Raw genomic sequence first — 16,367 nt, forward strand, 5'->3', positions numbered from 1 at the left:
TTTGAGTCTTAAGGGTGGACTGTTATCCTTATCTGTATGGACTGTCTGCTGTAGATACATATGCATATTATTGCTCCTTGTTGGTTAGCAGTCATTTTGACAGGCTGAGAGTTTTGGAACGACTTCTGCTTAGTGGAAGTGCCTGGCATGGAGATTTCTGAGCTTTTTGTAAACCCATTTTGTTTCTTTTTCAGGATACTGGGCACAATTTCAATTTTTCATATTCATACTCTTCTCTTCAAATTGAATCTGAAATAATTTCACAACACTTTGTAAAAATAAAGCTTTTTTACTTGTTGTTCAGGTGGTAGACAAAGGTTGTCATCAGCATTGGATAAAAAGATAGAGCAGTTAATTCCTAATTCTAGGACAGGAACTATGGGGACACAGCTCAAATCCTTGTCCACTACAAACTGGACTTCAGGATTGTGAAATTGGGCACAATAAATGTATCCTAGAAATTGGGGGAACTGATTCTTAGATCTCAATCTCTGGGATATCTGCTTTTAAATATTAATCATACCATATTAGAAATATCCTTGCCTCAACCCCTGCCAATTTCAAGGGCTTGTTTGAGAGCAGATTGCTAGATGTGACCTAAAGGATTAGTCTTACGCTTAAAAATGGGATCCCTACATATGCATACTTAGATTTGTAGGAAAAAAGTCACAGAATTGGTTGGGTTTACAGTATGTTTCATTTCAGAATAATACTGCTTCATAGTATTCACAGTCAGCTGACAAATTATTAATGAGCTGTTCTGAGAATAATTTCCAGGACTCTTTTTCCATGTTGGTTCTTCAGACAGTTGGAGTTCAAAATGGAATTGTGGTGTCTCCCTCAGTGTATGCATTTTGTTTGCCCTGACAAACAGAGTGGTTACATGTGGCTTTCTTTACTGCATGGTTGCAGGCCAGATGTTTGGAAAATGAGAATCAGGGTGTTCTCAAGAAAATTATAGAAGGCAGCCTGCGCTTAGGAAGATTGGAAGAAAAAGTAAAGGTAAGCAGTGTTCCTAAACTAAATATCTACTGTGAAATGTTTGGGGTTTTTTAATGAGAAAAGTAGTTAATCTTTGTCAATGTTTTTATGGAAAGACTTATGTATGGATTATCTTTAAAAGTTTTGAAAAAACAAAATAGATCATAATTTTAATTTTCACTAGTGTTTTCTTCCATTGTATTTGTGCATTGCATGTCTGCTAGATATTGTGTTTACATCACTACTTGGAGAATTATGACTAGCTGAAATAATATTTAAAGATTATTTGTATTTCATTTTTTGCTCTATATTGTAACCTAAGTGTTCTGTCTTCTACTTCTTTGAGACTGTAGCACTCCTTCAGCTTGAAGTCCATTACAATTAGATTTGGATGAATGAAAATGTTATCTCAGGTGTGCAGTTATCATCAAGTACTTTCTTGTGACCATAGGGTAGAAGGTTGAGAAACTCAGGATGTTCAAACATCCAGCCTAGTTAGAGAATACATTTTAAGTTATCTTTACAACCCTCTAAACAAAAAGCACAGTATGTAATTGCAGTATAACAGTGAAATAAATGTGAAACATATATGTTTCAGCATCTTTGGTGCTACCATGATTATTTTTACTGTAATCTTAAAAAAAGAAAGGAGAAAGATACCTGGTATATTGGTTTCTGTATCTAGAAAGTAATGTATATATTACTTTCAAAAGCTGTTTTGTATTAAGTCAAGTTTGTTCAGTTTATCCTGAAGCAGAGAGTCTCCATATTCTACTTTGCCAGTCAAGACCTCCACTGCTATTCCTGCATCAAGTGACACAAATGTGCACCACCACTGTGTTAATGGAGACCATCTCCTTCTGCACTTTCATTGTAAGGATTGACACAGCATAGAAATTAACAACAAAGAAAACAAATGAAATTGTACGTGTAAAGAGAGAGCAGTAAGCTGAAAAATAGCTTGAATTTGTAAGGAATTCCATAATAAAATACCTGAATGCATGAAACAGTACTGTAAAAGATTTCCCTAATTATATTAAGACAGCCATAAAATATTTTTAGGTTTTTTCACCATCATTTATGTCTAGCTCCCCTACTAAGATAGTGGCTTGGATTCTTGTTAAATGTGGATCTTCTGCAATGTAATAGATCTGTGACTAGTGTAAGGAGTAGAGAAGAGGTTGGCATAAGATTAAGAACATTAACATGTAGTGAATTTTAAGTGCAAAACCAATCCTGGCAAAAGGACAGGCAAGGACTGCTTCCATACTTCACTGGATGCAGGGGGGAATATATTAACTTAAGATAAGGAGAAGGTAGAGGTACTTAACACTGTCTCTTTCTCAGTTTTCAGCAGTAAGACAGGTTGTGCTCAGGACAGCTGGCCTCCTGAGCTGGTAGATGGGAAAAGGGAGCCCCCCTGGAGGATAGCCCCCTGTAATCTAGGAGGAAGCAGTCAGGGCTGTGCTAAACCATTTAAATGTTTGCAAGTCTCTGGGCCCAGAGGGGATCCATCCCAGGGTGATGAGGGAGCTGGCATAAAATTGAGCTGGCATAAATGAGCTCCCCAAGCTGTTCTTCATCATGTACCATCAGTCCTGGCTCAGCAGGGAGGTTCCAGAGCACTGGAGGTGCCAGTGTGAGCCCATCCCCAAGCAGCGCTGGGAGGAGGAGCTGGGGAACTCCAGGCCTGTCAGCCTGACCTGGGTGCCCGGCAAGGTTATGGAACAGATCACCTTGAGTGCCACCACAGGGCACCCACAGCATGGCCAGGGATCAGAGCCAGCCAGTGTGGGCTTTGGAGGGACAGGACCAGCCTGACCAACCTGATCTCCTCCTATGACCAGGTGACCTGCCTGGTGGATGTGAGGAAGGCTGGGGATGTGTCTACCTGGACTCCAGCAGGGCCTTTGGCACTGTGTCCCACAGCTCCCTCCTGGAAAAGCTGCAGCCCAGGGCTGGGACAGTGTCAGAACCCAGGACATCCCTCTGGCTGTCCTGAGCAGCCCAGACCCCTGCCAGGGGGCTCAGAGACCCTGGCACAGAGCCCAAAATGCCTGTGGTTTTGATTATGACCCTTGGAGCAAGTTACCAATCTTGGATGAAGATCTGCAAGCCATGACAAATTAAGTAGAATGCTAGTGAATTTATCACAAACTGAAAAAGTCGATTTTGGGGTTTTTAGAATGGGGATTCAGGGGGGCAAGATGGAGGAATCTGGGTGTGTCCAGCCTTTCTCCTTCTTCTTGGCCTCCATCTTCTGCTGTGATGTTGGCACTTACAGATTGGTTTAGAGTAGAAGCTCACTGTCTAACACAGGTGATAGGTATTGGGAAGTAATTGTAAACATTGCACATGTAGTTTTTAGTATAAAGACATAACACTGCCCTGGGGGCAGGCAGAGTGCCTGGAACTGTCCTGCTGGATGGACCTCGGCAGGGCAGGAGAAAGAATTTTATAGATAAGAAACAATAAACAACCTTGAGACCGAGAAATGAAGAGCTCTGACTGCTTCTTCAAGCACTGGGCTGGGAAAAGAGACTTTTCAACTTTTCTCAGGGTCACTCTGAGCAGCCAGAGACCCCAACAGGACAGGAGCACTCTGTGCTGGGCTCAGAACTGCCTGGATGGGCCAGTGGGTGGTGGGGATGGTGCTGCCTCCAGCTGGCAGCCTGTCCCTCAGGGCTCTGTGCTGGGACACTGATCACTCCTGTTCAGTATCTTCCATGATGATCTGGATGAGGGGATTGAGTCCACCATCAGTAATTTGCAGATGACACCAAGCTGAGAGCATGTTTTGGGCTGCTGGAGGGTAGGAGGACTCTGCAGAGGGACCTTGACAGGCTGGAGAGATGGGCCAAGTGTGGGATTTAGCAAGTCCAAGTGCCCAGTCCTGCATTTTGGCCACAAAACCCCCTACAGGCTGGGCACAGAGAGGCTGGGCAGTGCCCAGGCACAAAGGGACCTGGGGGTTTTGGTCAACAGCAGCTGACCATGAGCCAGCAGTGTGCCCTGGGGGCCAAGAAGGCCAATGGCTCCTGGCCTGGATCAGGAATGGTGTGGCCAGCAGGAGCAGGGAGGTCACCCTTCCCCTGTTCTTGGCATTGGTGAGGGCACACCTGAGTGCTGTGTCCAGTCTGGCCCCTCAGGTTGGGAAGGACATTGAGACACTCGAGCATGTCCAGAGGGGACAGTGAGGCTGGAGAGGGGCTGGGAACACAAACCCTGTGAGGAACCCCTGAGGGAGCTGGGGGTGCTCAGCCTGGAGAAAAGGAGGCTCAGGGGTGACCTTATCACTCTCTACCTAAAAGGTGCCTGTGCTCAGGTGGGGGTCAGTCTTCTCTCCCAGGCATTTAGTGACAGGACAAGAGGACACAGCCTTAAGCTGTGCCAGGGGAGGTTTAGGCTGGACATGAGGAAATATTCTTCACAGAAAGGGTGATTGGGCATTGGAATGGGCTGCCCAGCGAGGTGGTGGAGTCACTGTCCTTGGAGCTGTTTAAGATGGCTGGACGTGGTGCTCAGTGCCATGGTTTAGTTGATGAGGAGGTGTTAGGTCATGGGTTGGACTTCATGATCACAAAGGTCTTTTCCAGCCTAATTCATTCTGTGATTCTGTGAACTGAGAGATACTGACTCAGTGCCATGGTCAGCATTACCCGAGGTCGTACTTTGGCTGGGGTCAGCATGATAACCTGAGGTAGTACTTTGGCTGGGGTTCTCTGGGAGCTCTCTTTGTAGTTTAAAATTGTAATTACCAAGCAGTTTGATGATCCATGGCAAGAATTTGAGGAAGCCAATTTTTCTGGTATTAAAACTATTTCTTTACAGTCAGAATTCTGGATTGTTCTCTTTTAATACGAGCTTGGGCATAATGTTTGTCTCATCAGGGAGTCCTTCAACTTCATGCAAAAAGGACAGCTAGCACAGAAAAATCTGTCTTTTTACGAAGTATTTTAGTCAAATGTCTAGTACAAATTCTGTGAAAACAATCCAGGGTTTTGGACTTACAACTGTGAATAGTAAATCTCTGATAACAGAATTTGCACTCCAGTTCATCATGACACACCTTCTCCTATCCTTCACTGCAAGTGTAATTAATCTTTAAATTATGCATACACTGTTGAAAAAAAAGAATTTCTATTACAACAAGTTCATTCATTCTGTATCTCCATTTGATAATAATTTTGTTAGTCATGAGGTTTTAGTAAAAACAGAAACAACCTTTGTATTGAAGACATCTACCATCTAGCATCTCCTGCTGTAACTGCCCTCATTTTCATGCAAGTTTACTAATTTGGCCTTAATTGTTTTTCCTGTCATCTTGCTCCTTATTGCATTTAGAGTACAAAATTTTCATTGATGAAGGGAAAGCAATAAAGATTTGTTCCTAGCATTTCCTGATCACTGAGGAGCAGTGTATTCAGAACTGCATGTTCTCAGAATTGCAGAACTTCCTGATTTGTACGAGCAGTTGCTCATGCCAGCACATTTAAAGGAGACAATGTTCCTATCACCAGTGTTCCTTTGCCATGTTCCTATCAACATTAATCTGGACTTAGGGAAAGGTGCTTTGTGTCTGAAATCAGGAGACCATGGGTTGATTTAAGTCTTGCTGCATACGTGGCTTTTCTATTCAGAGTGTTCATTCTGCTTTGTTAGATTCTAGATTTTTCCAGTATGAGACCCTTGAAAATTCATGGAGCATTGCTGGTTTTTTAAATGCAGCCACTTAAGAAACTGCTTCCATTGTTTTGTCAGTCCTAAAGATGGATTATTTTTTCCCCAAATCTTTTGATTATCAGGGCAGGAATTCACCCCTATTTTTGTCCCAAATCAGGAAATACAAGGGCCTAGGTAGTACAGTATATAATATTGCAACACCTGTTTTGCCTTCATTCCTGTATTCAAAATCTTTCACACTTTGTGATGTTGCTGATGTATAGAAAGAATCTTTAAATTATTCTGGTATATGTCGCTATTTTGTATACTTTATGTAGCTTATTTCCCAGAGTTAACCATATTTGCATAGAAAACAGAAAGTATAACCAAAATTGAAAGGAAATGCATTCATCTTACTGGTAAGGAAACACTGCTTTCTGTTTCACACTCATAAGTTGATCTGTATGCAAAGGAGAGAGAAGTGTACCAAAATTTGTGCTGGCTTTTGTCTGAAGCTGTTTCAGTTTTCTCACACTTCTCCACTCAGCTGTGAACTCAGGAGATGACTTGCACACACTGCCACTCACACAAAAGTGCTGCCAAAAATCAGGGGAGGGATTAATATCCCCAGGAAGGTTGGTTATGTGTCTCAGGCATTCTGAGCCTGCTGAATAGAACCTATCTTTCCATGACTGCAACAAAATCATCTATTTCCAAGATCTCTATGACAAACCCAGGAGCCAAGGGCCTCCTGGGAGACCCAGAATGACAGCATAATGTATACCCTGACCCAAAAATATCATGTATGCATTTTTCCTCTACATCATCTGCAGTCTGGTTTACTGTCTCTTTACCACCTGGGAGTAAATTTTGTCCTCTTCAGTACCAGCACCTGCATCCATGATCATTCCTCATCCTGCTTGCTGTGTACATGGGGTGCCATGACCAGCTCTAGAGGAAAATATTATGACTTCCAGCTATGTGTTACCATCCTCTTCCTGAAAACTGTCATCTCCACCAGTCTGTTTGCTGCTACCTGCTTCACTTCAGAGAACAGTAATAGGTTATCTTGAACAATTCAAAGGTGTGAAGGATCTGTAAGTGCCAGCAGCTGCCTGTGTCATTGTGCCCAGAACCATCCCAACCTGCCCATGCTGCATTGTACAGATTTATAATCCATCCGTGGAGACAAGGTCAGAACAATGTATCACTCATACCTAGTTTCAGACTATAATCATAAGAAAAAGGTGCACTTTTTCTCTCTGTTTTTGCAACCGTTCTGCACACAGGACTCAGCTTCAGTTGGCAAAGGTAGAGCAGGAGTGCAGAGCCAGCAGAGGAGCTGTGGGCTGGGGAGGAGCAGAGTGCAGCTTAAAACACAAACCTCAGATGGTCAGCACATGATGGAAAGCAGGGTTTCACCACTGCTACAATTCACCAGCCTTCCTTCCCCCTGATAAAGTGGAGAGAGGAAGTTTGCTCTTGTTCTTTGAAATTATTACGGGCTTCTAATCTACAGAGGGCATTTCAGTCACACCTGAAATGGACCTGGCACGTGCTGGGGCTTTTACTGGCAGAGTAAAACTTCAGCTGTTTCCTTATGCTCTGCACTTCCTCTAGGCTGGCTCTGAGCAGCCTTCTATTCAGAAGGAATTTGTTTACTTTCAGCCTTCCATAACATTACTCTGTATTTTGAGGGCTTCTCTGGGAATGTAAAAAGTTGAGTGATGTTATTGGTTAACTTGCAGGCTTCTTTTTCTTCTATTAGAACAGTCAGGGAAAAGTTAGGCTAAAAACCCTATGTAAGTCAGCCTTAAATATTGAATTACTAATATTCTGGGTAAATATTACCTGTTGTAATCCTATTACCTCTAGAAAATTGAATTTAACAATGATACATTTTGCAAGTGCTAAAAAGGAAACAGTTTGTGGGAAGGATTATATGGCCTTATATACAGCATGTCTAAAAATGCCTTTTTTTTAATTCCTCCAAAAGGCAAACTCAGATCTTTCTCCCCTAATTCAGATTAAGATAAAACCTTAGTGATTAGCACCTGAGATAAAACTTTATATTAGCAAGACATAAATAGCAGTATTTTCAAACCTTCACTAAATTAGTTTACAGTTTTATTAAAGGAGGTGTTTCCATCCCAAAACTCTGTTCTATAGCATGTAGGAAACATCACAGTATGCAGAGAAAAATAACAGTTTTAGCATTCTATTTGTAATCATGACAAAATAAGTTAGTATTGGATTTTGGTATTGTCAAGAGCAGCAGCATCTAGAAATGTGTAGCAATACACAAACCAGTTTTCTTGTGTGCTTATGCAATTTAATGGGGATGTTATTTCAGAAAGCAAAGTTACTAATTTCTTATTTTTGAGATGACACCAGTCATTAGTTATCATTTAGTTATTATAGCCATTAATCAAAAAATCACTCGTGCTTCCCTGAGCAAGAGGACTATTACATGAAGCAGCAGGCAGAGGCATTCTTTTCTTCCTCTTAATTACTAAGATTAAACAACTAACAAAACAGAAACACTTTTTCATGGTATGTACTGACAAGTATGACTGGTAAGCAACCTGTGCTGTAAAGTGTAGCTTTGTACCTTGGAAAACAAACCTTTTGTTGCAGGTAATAAAACAAACATACAGTATGGTATTCATTGTACACAGTGGTTTTATATGCAGAACAATATTAAGTGTAGTAACTTCAAATCAACAAATAGGTTAAAAAAATCTCATAATGCAACCTACCTGGCATAATTGAGCAAGGCAGCATTGATGTACAGATTCAACTGAAAATCAGTATCTCTAACTCTTTCTTTTGCTGGGAATGACTTCTCGTTATTTCTCCTAAAATCCCAGTGTTTTCTATGAACTTTAACCCTTACAGGTGTATAAAAAGAAAGCAGCTGGGAAGCTTGGAGATATCAGCCTCAAGATGAGTGAGCAGGAGAAGGAGTTTGAAAGGAAGACTGCTCAGTATGAGCAAGAAAAGAAGCACCTGCAGCGTCTGCTGCAAGACAAACAGGAAACCCTCAAGGAGGTGCTGGAGCAAAACAGGTGAGGGGGCACAGGCAGGAGCCATCCAGGCAGGCAGACAGGTGAAGGGACAAGGGAAGGTGTGGTGGTGTTTGAGGGTCCCCAGGGAAGAGATGAGAATCTTGACTCCACGTTTCAGAAGGCTGATTTATATGACATTACATTACACTACACTACATTATATTATATTGTGACTGCTCGCAGCCTTGACACAGCTGGCTGTCATTGGTCATTAATTAAAAACAATTCACATGCAACCAAGCAAAGATGCACCTGCTGGTAAAGCATCTCCAGACCACATTCCACAGCCATCAGATAATTATTGTTTACATTTCTTTTCTGAGGCTTCTCAGCTTCTCAGGAGAAAAATCCTAGTGAAAGGATTTTCATAAAATATGTCAGTGACAGGAAAGCACCTGCACACAGCCACCAGCACTTGCTTTCCAGCAGAACTGGAAACAAACCATCTCGTGTGGTATGAAAATGAGAATGCTGAAACCCTGCTCATGATTGCCAGCTCTCCAAAGAAAGGTCTTTGGAAGGAGGAATTTATTCTGAATGGCTGCTGCTGTTCTTAAGACTTCTTAAGAAGGATATCAGTCTGAGAAGGATATCAATCTGTGTGAATCTTTGATAATATGAAAGGATTCTGTAAATCAAAATATATGTTGATTTATTTTAATACACCTTCTGCTAAAGGCAGAACACCTTCCCATTCATACCCCTCAGTTTTCAGAATAGTAGGAAATGAAGGGAATCTAATGAGTACACCAAAGATCTGCTTTCTTTTGATTCTGTCTTACTGATCTGTTAACAAGTGACTTGGATTGGCTATGTGCAAAATAAAGAGAAGAAAATATAACAGATTTATAGGAGATTATGACTGCAGTGTTGAGATATCCTTTAAATACAGAGTCCTGTAAAGGTATTTTTCCCTCTGATAGTGGAAAGCTTCATAGCACATTTACATTATCAGCATAAAAGAAAAACAGTTTCAGTTTACAACTGAAGAAAAGTAATAAGCAGTCATTTGTCAAGTCATCACTGCCATTGTGAAATAATAGATTTAAATAGAATTTAACAATAGAAAAACAGAGCTTGGTATCATCTGCCTTAAATCAGTGTGGTCCCTCTCAGTTACTTTATACACTGCAATTAAACAGGTGTAAGTAGCAGAGTTGTACAATAAACATTCCATTAATCTCTGAAATTTGCATTAAAAAACAGATTGAACTGTTTCACATTTCTCTGAAAATAGTTATTTAGGATTTTAAACTAATTAAATTGCTTTCATATCTCTGGGCTCATGTTACATTTTTCTAACTATAGAGAGCAACAATTAAATAAAAAGGGTTTTTTTCAGTGTAGGATAGAGCATAATTTGAAGTCCCACAATATGGATAATTCAAAATTTACCCTTCTAGCCCCAAAGCAGGCAAATTAGATGATGCAGCACGGATGTGTAAAATAATTAATTACACTTTCCATACAGTATACTAAATCACTTCTACCTTTTCAGTCCAAATTAATTCCTTTTTTCTTCAGTAAACACACACAATTAATATTTGCAGCTTACTTTTAAGAAACAGGATCTGCACCTGGAACTACACCACTGTAGTCCATTTAACTGTATGATGATGAAGAAAAGTGGTTTATGGAAACAAACCCAAGATGAACCCCATCAAGATATGTCTTTCATTTCTGTAGTCTCCAGCAGTAATGAGTGACTGCTTTTTTCTGGTGGTAGTTAAATCTCAACAGTAATTATTAGAATATAATAGAATGAACACAACTCTAAAAGTAAAAAAGAATTTTTACTGTCATCTTCCAAGTAGTATTTTGGTTAACCTCATGATTTCCTATTTTTCTTTGATTACTATATACAAAAATGTAGATTAAAAAGAATTTAAATATTACTGAGAAGTCAGCTGAATTCTGCAATTCTATAAGAAATAATGAGTTTTTATGCTTATGAAACAAAATCAATAAAACCAACTAACACCATGGATGATACAATTCATATGAACTAATTTCTTCATATTCCATTATTCTTCTGAAGTACTGCAATATAAAGTACTTTCCCAAGGTAATCCAAATATGTATCTACTCTTTTATGCCTATCAGCCAGAAATTAAACATGTCTTTTGGTCTGCTTTTTCTATTTATGATTTTACAAGTTTTATTATTTTCTTTCTTCCTTCACACAGTCACAGGAGAAAGGAAGGGAAAATTTTTTGTAGTTCATATGTTGCTCATCATCTGTAGTTTGGCAACTAAAGTCCCTTAGTGCTAGGAGGGTGCCAAACATTTCAATTTATTGTGACTAGCTGTGTTTACAGAGTAGATTTTTAGTCCAGAACACTGTCTAGCTAATAATATTTCTGTGCAAAATGCCTACATAGACATTAAGATAAGTGCATACAATCAATATTTATTCTCTAATTTCACTGTTACATAATGAAAATCAGAGTAGCATGCCACATTTTAAGCAGAAAAGCCAGTTTACTTTAAAATCTAGCTGGAGGTATCACTGTAAGCAGGTTAAGACAGAAAACTATTTCATATTTATTTTGCTCATGCATTTAGTTTCATAATATGGAGTTAGGAAATTGGGGCAAGCCTGACTTAGCTACCACCATGAAATTGTTTATCATAAAAGCATACTGTACCTGTTGTTGCTGGTGAGTTCTCTTGAAAAGCAAAGTGAAATGCCACTTCAGATCTGGAAAGAGCCCTGTGCTTTCAGTGAGAGCCTGCACAGGGACAGCAGAACCTGAGGAGGAGCACAGTGAAACAGCTCACTGCCCAGCCCCTGTGTGCCCACAGGCAGAGCAGCTGCACTGCTGGGGAGGATCAAACAGGAAAGCCTTATAAATACCATTGCCTGGCAAAGGATTTTGAGAATATGGAAACTATAAGTGAGATTGAAATGAAAGCAAGCTTTGAGATCCCTCAGTTACTGAACAACTGGAAAACAATGCTGTGGCTGGCTGAAGGTGATCCCCTTTTGATGGAACAACACCCTCTGCTTGCAGACAGCTCCAAGGGTCAGAGCAGACCCTACAGCTTGGCAGAAGGGGTCCAAAGAGGAGTTTTTAGGGTTTAAAATATAACACAGTGTGGTAATGTAATAATTCTTATAGGCTGTATGTAAATACTATAAGATTTGTATCTTGTACTAGATTGGTCAGTGACAATTAGAATATTCAACACAGAAGAAGATTTATTGTATTGTAACGAGAACCTCGCTCTCTTATCCTCTTTTACCCTTTACCTCTTTTACTCTCTCATCCTCTTTACCACGCTCTTGCCTTCTCTCTCTTTCCCACTCTCTTTACTCCTCTGTGGCTGGCAGCTCCCAGCAGGGCCCTGCACCCAGGCCCTTTGCAATAAACCCCAAGTTCCACCACCTGGCTCCAGAGATCCCTTGTGTCCGTCTGTCCCAACTGTCCTACCCCCATCACTCCTACACTGCAGCCACAGCATGCTCACAAGTAGACAAAGAAATGTATTCATGTGCTGCTTCTCTCTTGTTTTTAACAAGTGTGCTCCAAACTAGCATGTGCTTTCATCAAATATAACAGAGATGACTTGCCTTTGAAATTTTCTCCCCTCCTGCACTCTTTCAGCTCATAACAAAAATCAGGAGTTTCACTACTTACCCATTGCATCCAAGGGATGAGAATTTTTCTACTTGGTTTTCAGAAGAAACATATATAGATATAGTTGTACTTTTGATAAATAAAAGCGTTTAAAGATAAGCAGATTTCCCTTCCTGGAAGCTGCTCTTTAGAGCCTTATCAGTCATTAGAGCCTTTGCTAGATAAGATTGCAAATTCCCAGCAACCTTTAATGAGAAAGCAATAGCATTTTGTTTTTCAGGCAGCTGATAATGAAATCTTTATTAGTCACTGAGTAACCTTAAGAGATATCAATATTACAACCTTTCCTTAAATAAGAGGTTTGAGATATAAACAAAGTTCATTATGTGATCCTAGGGTAAAAAACAAGTTCCTAGATGTTTCCAGCCTTATTTGACAGATCATTGACCTTTATGAGTTTTCTAGGTCAGAGTATATTTCATAAAACAGACTTCTGCAGAGAAACAGCACCTCAAGGTAGTCACAGCTGCTGTGCTTTGGATGCAGTATGTAAGTTTGAAAAGTGCATCAAACTGTCCTTGGGAGAGGGTCAACAGCAGAAAAGCTTTGCAGTTGTGCACAGGCAAGGGGGAGGAGCTGTCTTATCTGTGAGGATACATACAAAATTATAACCATAATAAAAACCTTGGTGATAAGGAATATATAAACAAACTGTTACAGGATAGATGACAGTGAATTCCTGAGCTAGCCCAAATAAGATTCTGAGATTTAAGGCTGGATGAATTTAGTTCAATGAGGGCATGTCTTTTTTAAAGAGGAATATTTCAGAACCTACATCTAATAATTTTTTCATCCTCAAACATCAGTGGAGCACTGGAATTTTGCTTACTCTCAACAAGTTGTAAAATCCTACATTCTGGCTAGGTTAGGGGTTGAATTAAATTTTTATTTTTACTTATTTAATTAATAATAGCCTACATTAATAAGAAATGAATTCCCCTCAGAGGGGTGGCAGAGTGCTCTGGGCAGTGACAAGGGGCAGTGCTGTGTGAGAGCAGAGCTGTGCTCACCAGGGAGCCTGACTCAGTGCAGGAGGGATAGTCACAATATTTGGGTCTCACATGCACTGCTCTGTGTGCAGACTTCATCCAACGTGTTACATAATGGACAGTTTTCTGGTCATATCCTATTTGGCATTACATTTAATGAGCTTTTTCAAAAGCAAAAAAGGAATGAATTTCAATCAGGCAATTTCAAACATCTAAATACAGGCCATTTCTAATTTGTTTATCCACTGTACTGCTGAAACATTGTTAAAGTTAAAATTCCCCTTCATTTTTTTTTCCTAGGAAAACAGAAGGGGAACTTGAAATCATGTGGGAATCCACAGCAAAAGAAAACAAGAGAATGAGAGAACTCTTACAGAAATCCCTGAGGAAGAACAGTGTGTGGAGTGCTGTCACAGCTCATGAGCCACACTCTCAGAAGGACCTACTTTATGGACATGATTTTAGCTATTGTGATGTGAAAACTTCATCCCCTACTGAAAATGAAATTCAGCAAGAATGTCAGTGATAAGAATCTTATCTCATCCAAGAAAGAAAACTTGGTGCCTGAATTTGACTTTTCAGCAGCACAAGGTGTAATGGAATGTTTGCTGTCTTCAATATTAGTGTATTTTTAAGGTCATGAAAATGACAACAGCATAATCTTTACTTGTACTGTTAATAATGTAAATCTAGCCTAAAATATTACTTTGCTATTTGAAGAAAAGGCTATTCATTCTCAAGACAAAATGTGGTGCAACTTCAAGTTAACATGTAAAGACAACTGGTTAACAGGATAAGCAGCTGGTAAGCTTGGGTTCAACACAGACACACCATGCCACAAAACAAGTGAGCACCAAGACAGTGCTAGTTAAAATTAAAAGGACAAGTTCCAGTGAATTCTCCCTAAGATGCCAGATGGAGTATGATCCAAGCTGAAAAGAAAGTGTGGCTTGTGCTTTTTCTCATGAGGAAGCATCTTGACTTCCTAAGATGCAAGGATGTCCTTGTACTAGATGGTGTGCCAAAAAGCTTATTGTCTCAAGGACAGAGAAACATTTGACTGTGGAGCAGACAAGACTGAACCATCCTCATGACAGCTGCTGGTATGTGAATGCACAAGTGTCCAGTGTGTAGATTTACAGGATCTGGGATTTACTGGTGCTGGGAAGCTCCTGCCATGGGTTTGCCAAGGGGACAAGCTGCCAGCACAGGATGCAGCTCTCCTCCAGATTGTTTTGTTCATCCTGCTTCAGACTCAGTGGCTTCAAAAGCCACCCAGACTATTCTCTGAAGCAGTGCTTATTGTATATCCTTTGGATTATTGACCTGTATTTGTCTTAGCTTTCAGATTTGTTGATTTTTCACAATATTGCACATCAACTTTGTATACATACTTTAATACATACACAGTATGTATTACTGTGATATGACTTTATTTTGGATTTACATATAACTTTCTGGATCAGCTTTTTGGTTTTGCTTCATTTTCATAAGAAAACACAAATGGTACCAGAAAACTGTAACAATACAAAAAACGTGTAACTATCATTGTTGTGTAGTATTAGAAATAATGAAGAATTTCATTTGCTTTGATCAAAGTTAACAAAAAGAGCAGAAAACCAAGTTAAAATACTAAAAGAAATGTATAATGTTTGTGTCTAGAAAGGTTTCTGCAGCGTTTTCCTGCAGGGTGAGGCCATGGCTCAGCAGAAAGGCTTTATTCAGGAGAGGGTGGGGACAGCACTTCCTATGTCACACTGTCAGGGACAGGCAGGGGTACAGCTTTCAAAGGCAGGTCCTGCAGCACAGTGCAAAGCTAAAAAGTCTACAGACTCCCAGAGCACTGGGAGAACCTCAGTGCACTCAGATTACATTTTCCTGATTATAGGAGACCAGCAAAGTAGCTGAGTAATATATATGCAAGCAGGATTTTAGGATGTACTTTAATTCCTTCCCTTTAATAGGAATAACACAAGTGTAACAGCCTTATCAGTTCATCAAGGTACAACTTCAGCATGTCAGAGTCTTTAAGACACTGGTTAACAGAACTATTCTCAACAGCACCCTATGTTTTGGTCTCTGCCCAGAGATTTAACAAGAACCACACCTTTGAATCCTTTCACTCTCCTGGTGTTTTCAATTTGACTCCATGCCTCAACATAACAATCAGAAACTCTTTTTAAGCACAGTCTTAAATAACTTCATTAATATGTGAAATTGTCATGGGGGTGGTCTATCACTAAACCAGTCCTGTCCCCTATGTTCCTTTGTTCCTTGAATTTGAAAAAAAAAATTTTGAAATGTCAGGTCTGAAATACCTCTTCAGGTTAAGTTAGACAGGCATCCACACTCCTCTGGTTTCCACACAAGCTCCAATCTGCAGGTGTGCAGGCTCTGGCAGAACAGGGAACATGGCATACCCACAGCTTTTCACCATTTTAAAGGCAGGTTTGGAAAATGAAGCCTTTAATGTCATGCAAATACAATCTCAGAACTGATTTCATATTTACAATACTATCCTCATCTGGTTTTAATTGAGTATGTTTTAAGAGCTTGTAAAAATTTCACAAGGAAAATCTATTGTATTGGTAATTCCTTAGTAACAGAAGCAAGATTTCCAGAACTCTTCATGCTGGCCTAACTGTTTTCCACTGAAGTGCCCTGGGAATGTCTTAGAACTGTACTTTTGTCACACCTGCTGCCCATTTTCCCAGCTCTTGTTTTAGAGTAGCTTTTAATACATGGTTCAAAGGGCAGCACCTTGACAGTGACACTCCTAAGGCCTCGTTCGGAATTGCTACACTTACTTTGCCATTTGCATATCATTAAAATAGGACTTTTAAAGGAACTAGCATTGTTAAACTTTAAATGAACTTACATTTAATCAGATCCCTGTGTCATTCTCCATACTCAGTTTTCACAGGAAGAAATATATACATATATTTCTTCCTGTGAAAATACATATATAGTTATGTCCCATGGATCAAAAAGTCCCTCTGTGGCTCAGGAACACTTTTCTGGCATAA

At 40.0% G+C, this 16,367-nt stretch overlaps 1 protein-coding gene across 4 annotated transcripts in view; it reads left to right on the forward strand.

The window, feature by feature from the left end:
• Positions 1-14,810, forward strand: part of CEP89 (centrosomal protein 89) — a 34,479-nt gene extending 19,669 nt beyond the window's left edge. For all 4 annotated transcript variants that reach the window (XM_030955811.1, XM_030955813.1, XM_030955814.1 and 1 more), the window contains 3 exons: positions 913-1,002; positions 8,542-8,711; positions 13,642-14,810. In XM_030955811.1, the coding sequence (XP_030811671.1) occupies positions 913-1,002; positions 8,542-8,711; positions 13,642-13,867 (486 nt within the window). In that variant the 3' untranslated portion in view covers positions 13,868-14,810. The remainder of the gene's footprint in view (positions 1-912; positions 1,003-8,541; positions 8,712-13,641) is intronic.
• Positions 14,811-16,367: the final 1,557 nt, after the last annotated feature.

Source organism: Camarhynchus parvulus, chromosome 11, assembly GCF_901933205.1.
Source record: "Camarhynchus parvulus chromosome 11, STF_HiC, whole genome shotgun sequence".
NCBI lineage: Eukaryota > Metazoa > Chordata > Aves > Passeriformes > Thraupidae > Camarhynchus > Camarhynchus parvulus.